We start from the raw sequence: 20,775 nt of genomic DNA, 5'->3' as shown, positions 1-20,775 counted from the left end.
TAACCATGGCTTTGTCTCAGCTAAGGTTAGAAATAGCATATGGATAATACCTAGCACAGTATCTGATGCTCAGTAGTTGTGTGGTCAGTGGTAAAAGTATTTTCGTTGTTGTTATTACCCTTCTTCCTCTTGCTCCCTCTGCTCGAGGGAAAGGTTAAAAGGAACGCACCCCAGTTCTGCTGCCTCCTTTGCCATAAGCTTTTCTGAAAAACTCATCCTGGATTGCCTGGATTTGGCATCAGCACTTGGTTTAGTAGGGACCGAGGGGGTAGGCACTGTTTAAAGGTAAAACAGCCTCCATGCCCAGAACCATCCTCCCAACCTTGGTATCTAAGGGCGACTCCCTTCCCGGGGAGTTTCCACATCCCCCGGGCGGTGGATGTGTCTTATCTGAGCTGCCAATAGGCCCTGGATCCCGGTCCCCATATCTCGGAACAACACCAGCCGCTTGCACATCGTTCTGTCCTAACAGTTTGGTGCCCTGTGAGTGCTTCTTACAGCCAATGCGCTGCGCCTTCGTTACATTCTCCTAATCACTGTGCTAATTACTGCACAATGTACTGGAACTACTGTGTATTTTACCTGCTGTGTATTTTAAAGTGCAATATTAATGTATATTTTTGTGCTTTACACCTGCACATTTTATGGCTCATATAACATGTTCTGCTCACAATGGAAGAACATTGAGAACAAAAGGACTTTGCCTGCATTTTTAGCTTCTCATTACTGTAGTGGTCTCAAATTTTGTTTCCGCACAAGTTCTCCTTATTACTCAGGCACTTCCTGACCAAGGGGTGGGTATTTCATGTGAGACACTAAGATTGTTCCGCATGCCATGTAGCCTGAATATCAACATCAAAGACTGCAAAAAGAAAAGAAGATGGGTGGATGGATGTGCTAAATATATAGATTTTAAAATAAAGTCAAATGAAAGTCTTTATTTTTAAGAGTACAGCAAGACACTTCATCAATTCAGTTTTAAATCCAAATGATACTTAATTATGAGAGATAGAAATAACTCAGGAAATCTTCCCAAGTGCTCTGGGGTTTCTAGCCAGTGATTTCCTAACTCTCCAACAAAGGCAAAAAAGAAGAAGAGCTGGAGATGGGGAAGGAATCTGGAGAATGAAAATGAGCCACCGTGGCCGGGCAGCTTGTTCCTCCAGGCTGGTGGACTGGGTACCCTTGGCCCTGGGATGCTTATCTCTGTCCTTTGGGACCAGAACACTGGATATCAGTGCAGCCTCTGGACCAGCTTCAGAGGCTGTTACAGCATCATTGCTGCTGTGGCTTGATGCTTCCTTTCCTCAGTAAATCACAAAAGTCGTCTTGGCCACCCAGGTTACTGAGTGGCTTAATTTCCAGAAAATTTAATATTGAGTCATTATCGTATGCATTTTCACTGTTGCCATTTTGTATCCTTGTAGGTAGTCTATAAAGTACCACTGGGTCACAACTGCAGTCTGCTAGACTGGAGAGAGACATTAAAGACCTTTTAGGTCCCTTATAGAAGTCAAAATGCAGGGATAATGTCTAAGCTGCCTACTCCCAGCAGTTCCATTTCAGAACCAGAACCAGAGCCCAGGCCTTTTGACTCACAAATACTTTTCTTTTCATGTTGGTGGAGTTAGAAAATGTCATGATACCAAATTTAGCACAACAAACTATTTATCTAGCTGCTTTTCTTAGATTAGAACATAAACTTGTCTTTGGTTTTGGCTGCTGCAGAGATTTTGATTTCTCTCTGTTAAACAGTCCCTGGATCTCTTCCCCCGGATGATTGACATTGATCTGGAGCCTAATTTATATGGTTTTGAGGACTTGGTCTTCAGCCTGAGAAAAGCCGGTAGCCAGTGCCACTGCTTTGTGTCCTTTTCAATGACTGGCACCCCGGCCCTGCACTTTGGATTCCTCGTCCTACAGAGCAACTTTACTTACCCAAATAGTCTGAGATGATTCTGGAACCCTCAATGTTCATCACTTTAATATTTGACCTGCAGGATAGAAAGACCCACATTCTACTAAGATTGAAATTCGAAGGTGGCACAATAGAGGACCACTGAAGAAAGGCTGTGTCTCTCGGTGATTTATGAGGTGTTGCTGACGCCCAGGCAGTGAAGGGAAGGCCAAGAAGGACCTGTGTTGGGTGGCTGGGGTGGCCTCTTCAGACCTGGCCGTGTGCTGGTGGCGCCCAGGGTTTTGACTGAACATTTTCAGCCTTGGCCTAGAAAAGATGATGAAACCTTTGTTTCCTCTCAGTCTAACCCCAACAGAGGAGGGACGGGAATTCAAAAAAGCCGTTAAACTGGGGCACAGTCTTTTCCATTGAATCCGTAAGATTCTTGAAGATAGACAAAGACTCTACCTTATTCACCCCTTAGCTTTTTTTTTTGCAGAACCTGACACAGTGCCACACGTAGGCATCGTTTTGAATGGAATTAGATGTTTAGTTTTCTCTCTCTTTTATTAGTTCTGAGAATCCCCAAAGTCTGCTAGTGCCAATCTTTGGGCTCTTATATCCATTACCAAGCTTTTTGTCTTTGGGTTTATCTAAAAGAATAATATTGTGATAGTGATTTGTGAATATAGTTTTACAGTATAATTTTGTCTTACAACATTCTATTTTCAAATACTAATTTCATGTGTAAGATTTCTTACAATAATTATTAACTGACTGTGCTAAACATATTAATTTTGAATAACAATTCTAGAATGACCTCAAAGGCATTTACAAGTGCCCACAGCAGCCATGGTGAAGGATGAACATGGCTTTGAAGTTAGACAGACTTTGGTTCTAGTCCGGGTGTCCTGCCCTTTGAATGTGAGGATGTTTTTGCCTATCTGTGGTGGCAGATACCACAAAAACTATGCATGGACCTTTTTTTTTTCTTAAGCTCATCAGCTGTTGTTAGTGTATTTTATGTGTGTGGTACGGCCCAAGACAATTTGTCTTCTTCCATTGTGGTCCAGGGAAGCCAAAAGGTTGGAGACCCAGGCCGGCTGGGCCACGCCACCTGTTCCCTGCAGGACCTGGGAAAGTTTGGCAAGTCTCAAGTTCAACAGAACTATGAAATGGGGATTATGCAAGAACCTGTAATTCAGGAGGTTACTATGGGGATTAACTTCAGCTCAGGTATATAAAGTAATTGTACAGCGTATGGATATCAAATATCGAAAAATATTTGTTATTGTTTTTATTGTTATTTGGTGATTTTTCTTAAACAAACTGACAACTTGGGGTTGGCCTGATTCATGAGATATTGGTGGAGTTCTTTGACATAGTTCTTTGAAATGCCTCAGTTCTCTTTTCTTTAGAAGTCCAAAGCTTTCCCCAGAATTTCTGCCAGTTCCCATGGAGGTTTGCATTTTCACAGTCCCCTCTGGCATAATCATTTGCTTCTGAATTAGTTCAGGTTGCAGATCAAGTCACCATCCATTTATGTGTCCTTGGCTTGTGGCACAGCTCTTCCTTAATTACCTACCTCTTCCTTAATTACTCTCCCCTCCTCCAAACCGTCAGTGCATTATGGTATATGGCCAACTGTTCTGAAGATTTTGGCAAAGGAAGGGTGGATACTGCAATGAAACGGTGCCATCAGACAATTTAGATTAGTTTTATTCACTCCATCCCTGGGGATTATTTCCTGTGGTGCTTCACTACCTAATTAAAACAAAACAAAACCAAAAAAACACTTAAAATGAGGTATAGGCGTTTTTCCCAAAAGACGAACCATGCTCGTGTTGGATTATGGTCCTAGGGGTCATTTTCTTTTCTTCCTGTTACATTTCCGAATCTTTAAACATTAAATAAGTAAGTACATGTTTCCTAATTTTTAAAAAGGCAAGTTCTAAAAGCTGGGGGTGAAAGTTTGTTAGGACTGGAGAGACAACATAAGCAGGATAAATCTTTGCTCAGTGATCCCCATCTCCTTCTAATCTGTTAAAATGTATTTCTCAATCCCGCCTAATGGAGTGATTTTATTTCCTGTGTGTATCACAAGTGCAGATGGCCTGGTTGGTAGCACTAATAGGCATCTTTCCTTAAAATGTCTTGACGTGCCAGTTGCTTCTGAAAAGCTAACATGGCTCTTGCTGCTCCGGGGTGGGGTTTGAGTGGTCAGACTATCTGCTTCTGCCCACTCAAACCCCACTTTGGCAAAGAGTGGTATCTACTTTCTCAGTGCCTGGGAGTTGGCACCTCAAGCTGCTCTTTCATGGCTTCTGATCCTCGTGCTTCCAGGACCCCTCCTGCTAAGACCACCAGTGCCCCCCCATGTTCCTGAATCCAGTGGGCAACTTAAAGTTCTTGCGCTACTCTGTCTCTCAGCAGCATTTGACATGGACACTCCTTCTGCTTTCCTCTTGACAACAGAATCTCCTGATTTTCCTGCTACCTGTCCATTTCTTTGTGTCTGTCCTTTGCTGATTCCTCTTCTTTATTTAGACCTTTAAACACTGGGTTTTCCTCAGATCTCTTCTCACTCTGCCTGCTCGCCCTGGGTAACCTTTTTTAGTCCCATGGCTTCAATTATTCTCTTTTATGTGCTAAAGACTAAAATTTATCATATTTCAACAAATCTAAGACATCAGTGATGCTGAGAGGCAGCAAGATTTTATGTACCACAAAAGAAGAAAGAAGCACTGCCAATGAAGTGACACAATAGCTTCTTACACATCAATCATCAGATGTGTCCCATTTTTAGAAATACCAGAATGTAAAAAAGTACATCCAAGAATTAATAATATATTGTAATATCTTTTGCATAGATTTGCATAGCCTTTTTCAAAGTACAGATACCTCCTGTGTCTTAAGCATAGTGTTCCTGGGAGCGTGCAAATGAGTTGTAACAATTTTGTTTTGAGAAGCTGGTTGTTTCCTAAGTCTTAGCTCCTCCTAAGTATAAAACTGGCCTTATTACTTTGTACTGTGTACAGCATATTATATGTATAGGTGAGATAGAATTAAGTTAGCCCAATGGTAAGGCTGAATTATTGAGTCAGTGGGTCTTCAAGATGGTGCCTAAACTCTGAATTTATTTCATTTTAGATTGTTTTCATCGTCTTAGTATAAACTGTGAGGTAGTCCCTGAACAGTGCTTTCTGACTTCGTAACGTATCTAAGACAACTGAATTTTAATTTTTGTAACTCATTTTTAATTGTTAGTGTCGCTGGGAAATCATACTGTTGGTGTTGCCCTCCTTATTTCTTTTTTCCTCCTCTGTATCTTGAAAATTGCTTTTGACAGCTCTGGGACCTGTAGGAATTATTGCCAAATTTTGGAAAGCATTACTAAAGAATTATTTCTGTATAAAGAAGTACTATACTTGTTTCAACTAATAAATACTTTGTATGTTGAAAGCTTCCTGATTAATTGAAGTAATCATAACCATGGTTAATTCACTTGATAAAAGCAGCATGAATAGGCTAGGGCATGCAGGTTCTCTCTTAAAAGTATAGATGCAAAAGAAAAAAAAATCAAAATAACAACTATGGCAGGGAAAATACAAGGGATATTAAAATATCAATACATAATGACTATGTATGAATTACATAGTTGTGATTCCAAGTTGGCCATATACCAGGAACACAAGACTCTTTGAAAGATTAAGAAATCTGTTACTATTATTGATAATTTAGGAGAGAGTTAAAAAAGCAAATATTTATCCAAGTACATATCAAAAAGGCATAACATTCGCTTCTGATTTTTAAAAATCAAAATTCTTAGTAAACTAGGATCAGGTCACTTTCACAATGCAATAATAAGTATCAGCATCAAACTCAATGGTAAAAGATGGTAAGTGTTCCATTAAAAATGGGTGCACATAAAGAGATGCTCAGTATTGTTAGCTATCAGGGAAATGAAAATCAAAACCACTATGAGATCACATGCTAGGATGACTGTCATCAAAAAAAGAGATTATAATAGTGTTAGCAAGGATGTGGAGAAATTGGAACACTTGTATATTGGTGGTGGGAATATTAAATGGCACAGCTGCTTTGGGAAATAGTCCAGAAGCTCTTCAGAAGCCTTACTATATGAGTTACCAAATGACCCAGCAATTCTACTCCTAAGTATGGCCAAGATAAATGAAAACATATGTCCACACAATAACTTACGCTCAAAAGTACATAGCAGCATTATTCATGGTAGTCAAAAGGTAGATGCAACCGAAATGTCTATCAACTGATGAATGGGTAAATGAAATATGATATATCAATATAATAGGCTATCATGGGGCAACAAAAAATAAAGCACTGATACATTCTACAAGTAGATGAACTTGGATTGAAACATAGATTGAGAACATGATTGCTAAGTGAAAGAAACCAGTATCAAAGTATGACAGGTTGCATGATTCCGTTTGTACGAAATGTTCAGAATAGGCAAATCTAAAGAGATAGAGGGTAAATAGATTTTTTAGGGCTGGAGTGCTAGGGGGAATAACTGGGATGTGACTGGTAATGGGTGCAGGGTTTCTTTTTGCGGTGATGGAAATGTTTTAAAATAGGTGTGTTGTTTGCACAGTGATGGTGTATACAGTGCTGTGAATATGCTAAAACCATTGACTAGTACATTTAAATGGGGGAATTATATGGTATATGAGTTATAGCGCAACAAAGCTGTTATTAAACAACTGAAAAACAATGCAAGAGTGACTGTGGTCTCCAAGCTATTTATAGTTACTCTGAAGTTTCTAATTAATGCTATTATACAAAGAAAAAAGATAAATACTGGAAAGGAAGCAACAAATTATTACAGAAAATATTTGTCTACTCAGAACATTCAACAGATTTATACTAGAATTAATGAAAAAAAAAGTTTGCTAAGGAGGCAGTTATAAAAACTCATTGGGCCTTGGGCTACTATCCTTACTATATAAACAGTTCTTATAAATATGTAAGAAATGCTGATCATTCAGTAGGAAAGTAAACCAGTGATATGAACACCATTCACAAAAAATATACCATGATGGATAACCATACAAAAGAATGTGCAGCATATCTGTAACAAAAGAATACTTGTAAAAAAAAATCATAACCTGGTAGGTGAGGGGCACTGTTGTTGAATGAATGTCTTTAACATACATAGACTTTCACAAGTCTTCAGGAATTTCACAATGCTCGGGAGTAAATTGTATGACTGCAAATATTTATAATACCTAATTCTTTATTGACCTCAGTAGATCTCTGAAAATTGGGAGGAAGTGAGATGGGACCCTCTAGAGTTACTCCTAGAGGGCTGGCTTGGCTCTAAGGGCTTAAAGGAGACTGAGGCAATGGGAGGTCTTGGGTCCTGTTTGCTCTTCGTGTTCCGAGGACTGTTCACGAGGTCTGCTACTCCCTTGGGTCTCCCCTGGCTCTCCCCTGGAGTAGATGGGCAGTCTGAGACTCCTAAACTAGATCAGGACCACAGCTTCTATTATGTATTTATTTATTTTTGAGACGGAGTTTCCCTCTTGTTGCCCAGGCTGGGATGTAGTGGCGCCATCTTGGCTCACTGCAGCCTCCGCCTTCCGGTTTCAAGCGATTCTCCTGCCGCAGACGCCCGAGTAGCGGGGCTTACAGGTGCCCGTCACCACGCCCAGCTAATTTTTGTATTTTTAGTAGAGACAGGGTTTCACCATGTTGGCCAGGCTGGTCCCGAACTCCTGACCTCGTGATCAAAGTGCTCGGATTACAGGCGTGAGCCACTGTGCCTGGCCTATTTATTTTTTTTGAGATGGAGTCTCGCTCTGTCACCCAGGCTGGAGTTCAGTGGCACAATCTCGGCTCACTGCAACCTCTGCCTCCAGAGTTCAAGTGATTTTCCTGCCTCAGCCTCCCGAGTAGCTGGAATTGCAGGCGCCCGCCACCACCCCAGGCTAATGTATGTATTTTTAGTAGAGGCATGGGGTTTCACCATGTTGGCCAGGCTGGTCTTGAGCTCCTCACCTCCGGTGATCCACTTGCCTCGGCCTCCCAAAGTGCTAGGATTATATAGGCATGAGCCACCGCACCAGCCCACAGCTTCTATTTAAACTGAAGAATGGAGCGAAAACAATGTATTAGTTCCTAAGCTGCCTCATGGAAGCAAATACCATTTTGACTTGAGGGATGTGTCAGTGTTTCTCTGCAGGTGGTTGATCCTTAGCAGTGGTAGGACTGCTGTGCCCTGTGGTCATTACAGGAATGTTCCTGCGGTGGTTATGGTGGATGTGTCTTACTAGAGTCATCATTGCTTCCGTTTTGTCTGGCCGGGTGGAGATTGTCTTGTCATTTCCATTGCATTTCATGTTAGGATGATCTCAGTGCACATATCCTTGAAATTACTCTGCGTATAAGAGATGTATGCTTGATAAAAATTGTTTCTAGAAATCTCTTCTAGCAGTTTGGATTTTAGCTGAGTGGTGATAATGCCATTCATTAGAAAGATTGTAAGGATCTTGAAATGGTATGTTTTCCTTATATACACTTCTCTGATACTTTTTTCTCCCATATGTTTGTTTATACTTCCTACTAGTTTATATGGAAGCAAACAGCCTTAAGGCCATTTCTGCAACTTAGAAACACATAGGAACATGTGCTGTTTTCTTTTTCATAGAATGTCAATCATACATAGTGTAAACTCAGAACTTTAACACATACGCTTTCTGCTTTAAATTAAAAATGTTCTACAATTACAATGGAATGAAAGTGTTGACCATTGTAAAACTCAGGGTATTTTTAATAGGGTCTACAAATCTTTTGTGGTACCTTTAAAGTCATATTTTCATAATTGGTGAATTTTCATCTTTTAATATACAGAATGATACTCTGAGATCCAGTTAACTTAAGGGAACATTTTTTGGCTTTTATTATTGGGGGAATTCTCAAAACATTGTATTTTGGAGTAAGTATGAGTTTACCCTCTTATTTATTTTGTGATTTGCTCTCCTGCTTTATGGTAACTCTTTTCATCATGCCGATTTCTCTAGGTTGAAAATGTCCGCTTGGTAGATCGAGTGTCTCCTAAAAAAGCAGCTCTAGGTACTTTGTATTTGACGGCTACTCACGTCATATTCGTGGAAAATTCACCTGACACAAGAAAAGAAACATGGGTATGCTTTCTTTATTTTTAGCTTTCCTTGTTTTGCGTTGTTTGAAGTAAGAAGTTTTTGCCCTCCATTCGTTTTTCCTTGGGGTGAGATGAGTGGGCTTTTGGTGATTGGGTGTTAGGGAACTGTTTCTGGAATGTGTGTTTGGCCTTTTTCTGTATAGTCATATCTACTTGATCTACTTATTCGTTTTAAACCCGAATTATTTGAACATCACTAAAGAGAGACTTAGAAATAGCCAGAAGATACAAGCGCTTCCTGTCACAGCTGTCAAGGAGAGATTGAATAATGTCAGTAGGCCAGATTGAGCATTGCCATCCTCTGGTGCTCCATTTGCAATATTCTCTATTTGTACGGTCCTGTGATGCAGCCATTTGGTCATTTTATTATGTTGTCTCAACTTTTCTGGTAATTTTAAAATGAAAGAAAAGCTAGAGGAGTTTCATCATCAGGTATTTCTGCTACTTATTAATGAAACCATTAGATATTTATTATTATTATTATTGAGATGGAGTTTCACTCTGTTGCCCAGGCTGGAGTGCAGTGGTGCGATCGATCTTGGCTCACTGCAACCTCGACCTCTTGGGTTCAAGCGATTCGCCTGCCTCAGCCTCCTGAATAGCTGGGACTACAGTCACATGCCACCATGCCTGGCTGACTTTTTGTATTTTTAGTAGAGACAGGGTTTCACCATGTTGTCCAGGCTGGTCTCAAACTCCTGACCTCAAGTGATCTGCCCACCTTGGCCTTCCAAAGTGCTGGGATTACAGGCATGAGCCACTGTGCCTGGCCTTATTATTTTTTCAGCAACCCAATGGTGATATCCCTGAATTGTAGATTTCCCTTTTCTATATTCTGTGCACAGTGGTACATTTTTAGCGGAAGGTGGCAGGCACTTATTAGTGGAGGGGAAACTTACAAAATAAAATGCTGCCATTGAAGACTGAGCAGAGAGCCTCTTGTAACACCAGAGATGCACTTCAGTATGATTTCCTTTAAAGTAAATCTCCTCTTTAGAGAGTAGAATGATGGTTTTACTAGACACTGGGGGTGCAGAGGAGAGGGCGGGAATGAGGAGATACTGATCAAAGGGCACAAAGTTTCCAATGAACAGTAGGAATAGTCTGGAAAATGTATTGCACAGCAAGGTGTCCATACTCAATGTATATTTCAAAATAATTATGAGAGTAAATTTCAAGGATCTCATTGTTTAAAAAAAAAAAATTATAGGTAAGTGATGGCTATGTTAATTGGCTTGATGTAATCATCCACATGATGTTCATATATCACAGCATCACGTTTTAGCCCATAAATGTGTACAGCTATGATTTGCAATAAAAATACTAATTTAAAAAATAAAAAGATAAATAAATTCCTTCTTTTGCAGTCTGCCCGACCACCAACAGCTTAGAAAACAACAGCCCCATGTTGATACAGAACTCGAACATTCCGTGTGGAATTAAGGAGCATGGTGGCACCTCCCAGCGGAGCCATCTCTAACTTGTATTGACTGCAGAAGTTTATTTTACTGACTTCTCATGACCTTGTTTGATTTTAGCTATAAAGTGCATTCCACATCTGACCACCAAAATGTTTCCTTACCTGGACGTGTGCAAATTTATATGCTGAATGGTTTGCTTCAAAATAACTATCCTGGATATCAGGAAGCTTGGTATTGAAAAATAAAATTATAAATTTAGGAAGTTGGTTGTTACCTGGAACATCTCAGTGCTTGTCATCTGAATGCAAGGGTTGAGCTAGCTAGAGGTTGGGGAGTGCGTCTTGTCATTGTTTGAGCCACAACGAAATGTTAGTCCTTGTCATATTCATTAGTTATTTGTGCTTAGCTTATGCAAATTAACATTTGGTTCTAGATTCTTCACAGTCAGATTTCCACCATTGAGAAACAGGCAACGACTGCTACCGGATGCCCTCTGCTGATTCGCTGCAAGAACTTTCAGATAATACAGCTCATCATACCTCAGGAAAGAGATTGCCACGACGTGTACATCTCCCTGATACGCCTTGCAAGGCCAGGTAGGGTAGAGGAACTTGGCATTTAATACGGAACCTCTCTTAAAAATTCGCAAATCACATTCAAGAATTTGTTTGGTGCTTAGGAATGATAGGGGTTTAGGGATTGTGTCAGTCTGGTTCTCAGATGAGGACAAGCCTGAATAATCATCTGATACAGAGTTTCTTGTTTTTTAGAGTCTCCCCCGAGTTATTTACTATGTGGGTCTCTTTCATGAATCTTAGTATTCACTTAATCTTGGTGGGGGTTATAGGATGTTTTCCTTTTGGGGTGAAATTGCGTTTAAGTTATGCCCTTATGTTGTGGTACTCAAGCCACCTTGAATGGGGCCAGTGACAGAACTGACCAGTTGTTTTGTGTGGGAAATATCAGACAGTTCTAGTGCAGTTTTCTCCCTCTTGAGGCTTTTAAGGCTTAGTCTCCATTGCTTTTTTGTTTCTTGGGGTTTGTTTGTTTGTTTTTTTTTTCCAGACACTATTGCTCCATTGCCCAGACTGGAGTGCAGTGGCACGATCTCAGCCCACTGCAACCTCTGCCTGCCGGGTTCAAGCGATTCTCATGCCTCAGCCTCCCAAGTGGCCGGACTACAGGTGCCTGCCACCACACCCTGCTAATTTTTGTTTTTTTAGTAGAGATGGGATTTTGCCATGTTGGCCAGGCTGGTCTTGAACTCGTGGCCTCAAGTGATCCACCTGCCTCAGCCTCAAGTGCTGGGATTACAGGCATGAACTACCATGCCTGCCCCTCCATTGCTTTTTGATAATAATTTATTTTTTCCAAGGTTGGTACAACTAGACTAGCATCAGTGCCTATTCAGAGTGTGGATCTGCTGATTCTCCTGAAAAAAGAAAAACAAGACTTGATGTAGTGGGAAGAACATTTGGATTTGAAAAATATGTTCTCGCCATTGCTATCTTGTTCTAGCCATCATCTTGGGCTCTTCAGATTTATAGCTTACTGTTTGCTTCAAAAGAAGTGTTTCTTGCCTCTCTGTGTGGCTTGTGTGAGTTGTGGTGTTGTTTTCCTTAAAAGAAATATACTCTATGTTTCTTGGAAGAATACAGTGAAAAGAGATCATTTATATAACAGTTGTGTTACACAGAAGTAGTTAATAAAGGAAATAAGATATGTGCTGATAACTACTTTGCCAAATATGTTTTGATTCAGGACAAGAAGTTCAATTATAAACTTTTCAAGGCATTTGGTTGGATCACGATTTGTCCATATTCTTTGTAGGTAGCTAAGAGCTAAAGTTACTGAATGGAAATGATGCCAGGGAGCTGTCAAAATCTGGTAATTTTTACTTTACACTGTTTCCCTCTAAAGGCAGTTGGTTGAGGCTTTTTCATCCAAGTGCACTACAGGAATGGCAGAGTAAGCCAGAAAAGCAGTTGAACTTTTTGGAGGGTGCACTAAAATTGGAACAGAAGTTCTGGGAAGATGTACACTAGGTTGCACGCAGCAGAGGATGTGAGGAGAATTCTGTGCAACAGTTTCTGTGTCACTGATTAATGGAAGTACTGAGCGATAAATGTGCTCTGAGCAGATTAATGGGATTTAGGAATAGCCTGGCGAACGGGGAAAGGGCTGAGCAGCTGGAAGAGTGAATCACAGGGACCAGGAGGGTCACGGCCCAGAGGCAGCGAGTGCCAGGACTCTCGCTGTGAGGATCCCTGAGGGGGAAATTACTATGTTCCCCCATTTTCGAAAGGGATACTTTTTCCTTAAAAGATGAAGTTTTGGGAGTTAGGTGTTAGATGTAGCCAGAGATCTGACTGGCTACCTTTTCTAAAAGAAATCATAGTAATTCATTGAATCAAAGCCATCACCTAAGAGGAGTTAAAAAGAATCGCCAGCATTTTGAAACATGGGTATTAGAAACGCCAGTTTGCCTAAAATGTAGTGCTTTAGTAAGTGAGGGAAGGCGAAATAGAACGCAAGCAGTTCACAGTGCAATGTTAAAGGCAATGCTAAAATTAGGGCACATTATAGGCTGTAACTTTGGAAGCAGGACCTTGACTCTAGAGGGAGATGGGGAAATGTGGAAGGGGTTTGACATGAAACAGTGGCCTTCAGCTGGGGGATGGGGTGGCCTTTCAGAACCATCTGAAGATATTTTATAAAATACACCCTCCACTGCCTCTAAGGATATGAGAATAAGGGTGTATGTGTGTGGTTGGTGAGGGAGGTGTACTTTGAATTCTAGTCGTACAATGTAGCTCTGTCGATATTCTGGTTAGTCACCAACAAAGTTCACATATTTTCAGTTTCTTTATGGACACCCAGCTAACTGTAAGGTTCTGTAGAGCAGGGGTCCGTGACCGCTGGGCTGCAGACAGGTACCAGTCTATGGCTGGTTAGGAAGCGGGCAGCACAGCACAGCAGGAGGTGAGTGGCGGGCATGCAAGCATGAGCTCCACCTCCTGTCAGATCAGCGGTGGCATTAATTCTTTTAGGAGCATGAACTCTATTGTGAACTGTACATGCGAGGGATATAGGTTGTGTGCTCCTAATGAGAATCTAATGCCTGATGATCTGAGGTGGAAGTTTCATCCTGAAACCATCCCCCAACCACACCCCCATCCACGGAAAAAGTGTCTTCCACAAAACTGGTCCCTGCTACCAAAAAGGTTGTAGACTGCTGCTATAGAGGGCAAAACAGTTGTTTTTACATAAGAAGAAATGTTTGGGAGTTCATTTAAGTCCAGGTTTCTGAAGGAGATATTTTCAAAGCTGCTGTTATTTAATATTAAAATCAAAAGTACTTTAAAAATAGAAAAAAAAAAAAAGAAAAAACCCTGAACCTTAGCATCAGCAGAATGCAAAGGGTGGGGAAGGGAAGAGAAAAGTTTCCAACTGTCAGCAGAGGGACACAGAGGTGTGAGGTGTTTTAGAACCCGTGTAACTATTGAAAGCGAAACTGCTAAGAACAGAGAACCAAACACCGCATGTTCTCACTCATAGGTGAGAACTGAACAATGAGATCACTTGGACTCGGGAAGGGGAACATCACACACCAGGGGCTATCACGGGGAGAGGGGAGCGGGGAGGGATTGCAATGGGAGTTACACCTGATGTCAATGATGAGTTGACGGGTGCTGACGAGTTGATGGGTGCAGCACACCAACATGGCACAAGTATACATATGTAACAAACCTGCACGTTATGCACATGTACCCTAGAACTTAAAGTATAATAAAATAAAAAAGAAAAAGAAAAAAAAAAAAGCGAAATTGCTTCAGACATTCTGCTGAATTCAGGCAACTTAAAATAAATGTTGAGATTCTCTCTTTACTGAGTTAGGATTTCTGGTATAAGGGTAAATCAAATTATTAAAAAATTAGCGATTTTATTGGTTTGCTTTTTGTGTGAATAAAGATTGATAAGAATTCGGTCACGGACTATAGAAGATCTCAGGCAAAACATAACATGTCCAAATGCAGGAAGCTCTTTCATTCTTGGTAAAGAACTAACTTAGGTTAAAATAAGAGTTGTGGCTCAAATGAGATCAGTTAACCTTGTAGATCGAATGTATTAATAAGGATCTCAGCTTTTCTGGTGAAAAGACCCCTGTTTCTCAGGGGGCTTCAGCTTTTCCCATGTCCTCTCTCCTCTCTTCCCTCCAGTTTGCCTCCTGCTGTTTATTTTTTGTATCAATTATCTTTCCTTCTTTAGTGTTTGTGGGCGCTTCAACACTTAAATAATTTCTTTTGTTTATTTTCCCCCTTTTCCTAAACTAGTTTCTTTTTAGAATCTCACTCCTCAATTCTTTTGGATATTTTTTATTTTAAAAAAATCTCATGATTGAAGTAGTCTCATGTGCTTAATTGGTAACTTTTTATATTCCTTATCTAAGTCATTGATGTTTAAGCAATTTTTGCAGTGGTAATTTCTTTTTTATCAGAGCATAGCACCCTTTTCCCCTGTGTTAGCTTTAACAGTCCTAATATTTAATTTCAACACTTGTTTGTTTACAATAGACAGATAAGGTGAGGCACCCTCATTTTTATTTTAAATATGCAAAATCCAATAATGGCTGTATTGTCTTCTCACCCCACTCTAAATGGTTTTTCAACTACAGTTATTTTAAGTTGCCCGAATTCAGCATAATGTTTGATGCAATTTAGCTTTCAGTAGTTACTTTGGTTATTAAAAAAACGCTCACATCTCTGTGTCCTGATGACTATTGGTAAGTTTTCCCTTCCCTTTCCCACCCTTCACATTCTGCTGATGCTGATTCATGTTTGTTTTTTCTCTTCATTTTTAAAATACTTTTGATTTTAATGTTGCATTATTTGTTGCTTCTCCCAGTTAGTCTATAATGAGAGGCAATTCCTCCATATATTTATCCTAAATATTCTGTTTTTATAACCTTTAATCTGGTACCTAGGGAACAAGCTAGGTTATTTTCCTTCCTTCCCTAATGTTTTGTTGTACCCACATCTCTCCCTTATTTTGGCAGAAGGAGCACCCTTTCCTTTTTATGGGAGAGAAGGAGCAAAGGTTGTGTACGGACGCAGCCCCATTTATTCGCCTGGTGGTTCCAAGTTGAGAGTTTCCACCTGATGTCTTGCATTTTCTATGGGAAGTAGGAAGTGGGGTTTTCTGAGAGTGAAGGAGCCAGGGAGGGGAATAGAGACTGAGCTGCACTGTAGTGCCACAGGCTTCCCTAGGTTAAGGGGAGCACAGTGGACATCGGTGCTAGAATAAAATCAGCAAAAACATGGATCTCTATGCTTGGGTTGAGCTCTGCTTTCAACTGAAACACTGATTTGGTCTTCCTAGAAACAGCCAAAATGTTACTCATCCTTAATTTCGTGTAGTATTTTAGAAATTACCATTTTGCTTTCTGGGTAGAGAAACATTAAAGCTGGACTCCTGTTTCATTAGTTATATGATTTAAGTAGATAATGTATGATACTGTAAATACCAAGATTTCCACATTAACTTTTTCTGAATTTTTAAAAAAATTAAACATGCACATTCAGTTTACTCCCACAATCCAAAGGCATTTTGAGTATTTGCTTCTTATTGGAGGAGCTCTTGTGTAATGGGGCCCCTTAGGGTGAGGCCTTCGGTGCACTTCCTGCTGAAAGCTGCTGGTCACTAATAGCAAAAGATGTTTTATGTTGGGTCTGTTGGCTCAGACTGTGATGGGAAAAGCCAGTGGAACTTTTAACATGCCTGTTTTAAGAGTGGGTAGAAAATCAGCTGAGGGATATGACCTTCCTAGAGTAGGCAAATACTTTCTCTCTGTTCAGATTCTGTAAATATTAAAGATTTGTCTAAAATATAAAAAACTTCTGCATAACAAAGGAAATGGGAGAAAATATTTGGAAGCCATATACCTGATAAGGGATTAATACCCAAAATACATCAGGAACTCCGACAACTCTATAGGAAAAAAAAAAAAAACCAAGTACTCTGATTAAGAAAAGGACAAGGGACCTCAAGAGAGTACACAAAAGAAGACGTAGATAGCTAACAGATACATGAGCAAACGCTCAACCTCAATAATCGTTAGGAAGATGCAAATTAAAACCACGGTGAGATATCGCCTCGCAACTGTTAGAATGGTCTTTACCAAAAAGATGGAAGATAACACGCTTTGGCAAGGGCGTGGAGGAAAGAGAATGCTTATGCACTGTTGGTGGGAATGTAAATTAGTACAGAAAACAGATGGAGGTTCCACAAAAAATAAAAAATAGAATTATATGATTCAATAATCCCACTTCTGAGTGCTTACTGGAAAGATTGAAATCTGTAAGTCAAAGAAACATCTGCTCTCACGTGTTTTCACATGTTCATTGCAGCACTATTCTCAGTAGCCAAGTTGTGGAATCCACTTAAGTATCCGTCATTGGATGAAGAGATAAAGAAAACATGGGATATACAAATAATGGAATGCTATTCAGCCTTAAAAAGCAAGACATTTTGTTATTTGTGACAACATGGATGGAATTAGAGAGCATTATGCTGAGTGAAAAAAGCCCAACATAACAAATACCACATGTTCTCACTTACATGTGGGATCTATGACAGTTAAACTCCCAGACGCAGAGAGTAGAATGGTGGTTACCAGAGGCTGGGGGTGGGGGAAATGGGGAGATGATGGTCAAAGGGTGCAAAAGCCTCAGGAAGGAGGAATAAGTCTTATTATTTTGAGATCTGTTGCACAGTGTGTTGAGTATAGGTAATAGTTCAGAAGTGTAAATTTCAAAACGCTGAGAGTAAATTTCAGATGTTCTCGTTACAAAAAATGTGAAACACTTGAGGCAATGTATATGTTAATTAGCTTGAGTTAATCATTCTACATTGTAGTCAAAAATCATACCATTACTTTTTACCCCAGAAACATACACAACTATCATTTGTCAATGTATTATGTAAAAGTCTGTAAGCAAAAAAATAAAGATTCTCAAGTCCTAGTTTTTTTTTTTTTTTTTTTAAACTTACCTCCCAGCTAATTGCTGAACATTCTGCTATGTATTTGACAAAAGTAGAGAGTGAAAGGAACAGAAAATTATGGCATGGGAACAATTCAGTAAAATTTTCATCTGTGCTAGTGGCCCTTTTTGATTTCTTAGAGTAGGCACAGTCTGCAGGCTGCTTCTGGGCTTGCCTGTGGGTAAGAAGCTCACATGACTCAGTGTTGACTGACAAAAATGGGCTTTTCCTGGCCCTCATGTAGAATTTTCCTTAAATTGGGCATGAGGATTGGTTGATCACCCTTTTCCTTAAAAAAGGGAAAATTTCATAATTTCAGTGTCAACCCATCCTATTGTCTCCTAGTTCAAGAGTGATCTGTTTAATGTCTGTTATAAATTATTCTTGCTGTAATTTATGGATAATTTCATTGCCTCTTCCCAGTGGAAGCAGGTATCAGCCCACACACAGAACACTGTCATAGTCACAGGATGTTTTTCTTCTTCTACCTTTAAAGCTATTTGTAAATATTTAACAAAGAGATCTTAACTGCCATTATTACCCTGTATTCAGTAGTGCTTCTTTGACTGAGGGAACTGAGGCTTTCTCAAGAGACTCTTCTGGCATCCTAAACAACTAGCATTTGTGGTTAACATTATGGTAGCAGAAGCCTGAGTCATGAAAATGGTACTTAGAGATGGAAAAGACGTGTCAGTGTCGAGCCAGCTGTTCCCAGAACAGGATCTGAAGTTTCACATGCTGTCTGCAACAGAGCTAAGATGATAAGAAATTGATCTGACAGAAAGCACTGCTCTGGTTTGTGTGTGAGCGTACCTGGATGCGCGTATTTTGTTATTTGTCCAAATAGTCTGTATTCTAAGTTTTGAAGTTTAGAAACATGACATGGAGAAAGACTGAAATAGAACATAATTTATCTCACTGACATACCACAGTTGCTTCTTACAAGAAACATGAAGAAATCTGGTGCTTAAAATATGACCCTTATCTTTCCTCTTCCATGTGGATGAGTCATCTCAATAGCAATCAAAACAAGTTTGAAACCTGAGTTTTCATGTCAGGCTGCCTGTGTGTTGCTGCAGCCTCTTGCTGGTGGTGAGATCCTATAATGGGCTGCATATACATGTGTTTAGGAAACTTACACTCTTCACAGTGACTGCTATCAGTATGCTAAGGATATAGGAGGACCTAGGAAAGCTATGAGAAAGAAATGTATTGGAGAAAAAACAGGAAGATGAAGGGACTGGAACGAGGAAGGAAGAAGAAGAAGCGAGAAGGATCTGCCTTTGGGGAGGGTGTGTTACAATTAGGAGCAGGCCTTCTGCAGCCAGATGTCTCATTTAAACCTGGACTTCCCAGTTACTAGCTGTGTGACTCTGAGTGAGGGAATGTGCCTCTCGTTTGCCTCAGATTTCTCGTAGGTAAAATGAGGACCATCAGTATTGCCTGCTAACTGGATTAATGCTCTTAATTGCAGCAGAATCTGGAACAAAACAAGGTCTGAGTATCAGCTATCCTTTATTATCATTAGAAATGCTTAGATCTGCACTGTCCAAGATGGTAGCCACTGGCCACAGATAGCTGTTCAGCGCTACTCCGAACTGAGATAGGCGGTTAAGTGTGAAATACACATGAAATTTCAAAGACAGTACAAAACAAAATGTATCAAATATTAATAAGTTTTATATCATGCAGATGTTGAAGTGATAATGATTTGGGGTATATTGGGTTAAATAGATGGTTAAATTAATTTAACTCTTTTTTAATGTGGCTACAAGGACATTTAAAATGATATAGATAGTTCACATTATGTTTCTGTTGGGTAGCGCTGGTCTCTACACTTCCCTTAAATGGCAAGACCGGAGCAAGAAAATAAAATCCTAGATTTTACTGGCGAAAGGGAAACAGTGGGGCTACTGGGCTTCACAAGCATCAAAGGCAATCTATAAAGACAGAGATAATATGGCATGATTGAAAGAAGCCGCATCATGATGCGGCCTTCAATTCGCATCCCATGAGCACAGTGCTGTGCACTATGAATTGGTTTTTTTAATGACTCCTATGCAAATGAGCAGCACAATTATGATATTTATGTAGTTGTTTAAAGTTCAGATGTTTCTGACGCAAATGTTTAATATATTCCAGAGTTTTTTCAACTTGGTTATTTTTTCTTTTTTAACACTGTGAGCATGAAAATGTGCAGTTGGCCTGGGCCCGGGCCTGCCTCTGAGAGGTCACCCCAAATCCAAGCTTGATAGGCATTACAAAAATAGAATCTTGATGCCTAATAAATGCATGTGTTCTGAATTTTTATGTTCCATATTTTGTGTGGTCTGGAAAATATATTTGCTTTTAAAGCAACAACAGCAAAAGCACAAAATGGTGATGTCCGTGTGTTCTAAAAGGAAAGAAGGTACTGCCGAGTTCAGATACCCCAAGGTCATCTTGTCATTGCTGGTAGGAGGTGGGGGGCCCTGTCCACTGCACACAGGTTGCTCCCAGGAGTGTGCTGGAGGTGGGGGTTGGGATGGCCTCTCAGGGCACTCCAGATGGGACAGAATGTTTTTAGGGAGATTTGCTCTGGTTTTGACTAAGCTTGATTTAACTTTATCCTCCCTTTTCTTGCAGTGAAATATGAGGAATTATACTGCTTTTCATTCAACCCCATGCTGGATAAAGAAGAAAGAGAGCAAGGCTGGGTGCTGATTGATCTTAGTGAAGAATACAAGCGGATGGGCCTCCCTAATCATCACTGGCAGCTCAGCGATGTCAATAGAGACTACAGAGTGAGTGCGTGAAACCCAAACACTGAAGCCACATGAAATTAGGATTTCAGCTAGCTTAGCATACCTTTATTTTTTTATCTCCTTTAGGTTTTAGAGCTCTTTGTAGATATCCATGTGCGGATTTCCGGGTGTCTCTTGGTTAGTGCCAGCTGTATTTCCAACCTGGACCTAGAATTAAAACGTTTGAACCAGAGAAGCATAGAGATCACCCCTTCTAGACCCTTCATCTCATGGTTGCAGAACTTGAAACCCAGAGAGGCCAGGGGGCAGCCCTTGTGGACAGGCAGTTGGTGGGAGAGCTGGCCAGGATCTCATTCTCCCATCAGGTCTTTTTATAGTGTAGTGAGTGATTAGTGGGCAAGTCAGGGAGACTCTGATGGCAGTTTGGCACCAGCTCCTCTGTGTGCTCACTGAACCCTTGCTTGGTACACAAGG

The 20,775-nt window shown here is 40.3% G+C and overlaps 1 protein-coding gene across 1 annotated transcript in view; it reads left to right on the top strand.

Annotated features, from left to right (window-relative positions):
- The window catches only part of MTMR7 (myotubularin related protein 7), a 127,935-nt gene that overhangs the window by 30,646 nt on the left and 76,514 nt on the right, over positions 1 to 20,775 (top strand). Inside the window, exons 2-4 of the mRNA XM_011979590.1 lie at positions 8,956 to 9,078; positions 10,950 to 11,112; positions 20,183 to 20,340. Of these exons, the coding sequence (XP_011834980.1) occupies positions 8,956 to 9,078; positions 10,950 to 11,112; positions 20,183 to 20,340 (444 nt within the window). The remainder of the gene's footprint in view (positions 1 to 8,955; positions 9,079 to 10,949; positions 11,113 to 20,182; positions 20,341 to 20,775) is intronic.

This window comes from Mandrillus leucophaeus, unplaced genomic scaffold, assembly GCF_000951045.1.
Source record: "Mandrillus leucophaeus isolate KB7577 unplaced genomic scaffold, Mleu.le_1.0 Scaffold204, whole genome shotgun sequence".
Lineage (NCBI taxonomy): Eukaryota > Metazoa > Chordata > Mammalia > Primates > Cercopithecidae > Mandrillus > Mandrillus leucophaeus.
The sequence above is the reverse complement of the archived record's forward strand: the minus strand, read 5'-3'. Positions and strand labels throughout refer to the sequence as shown.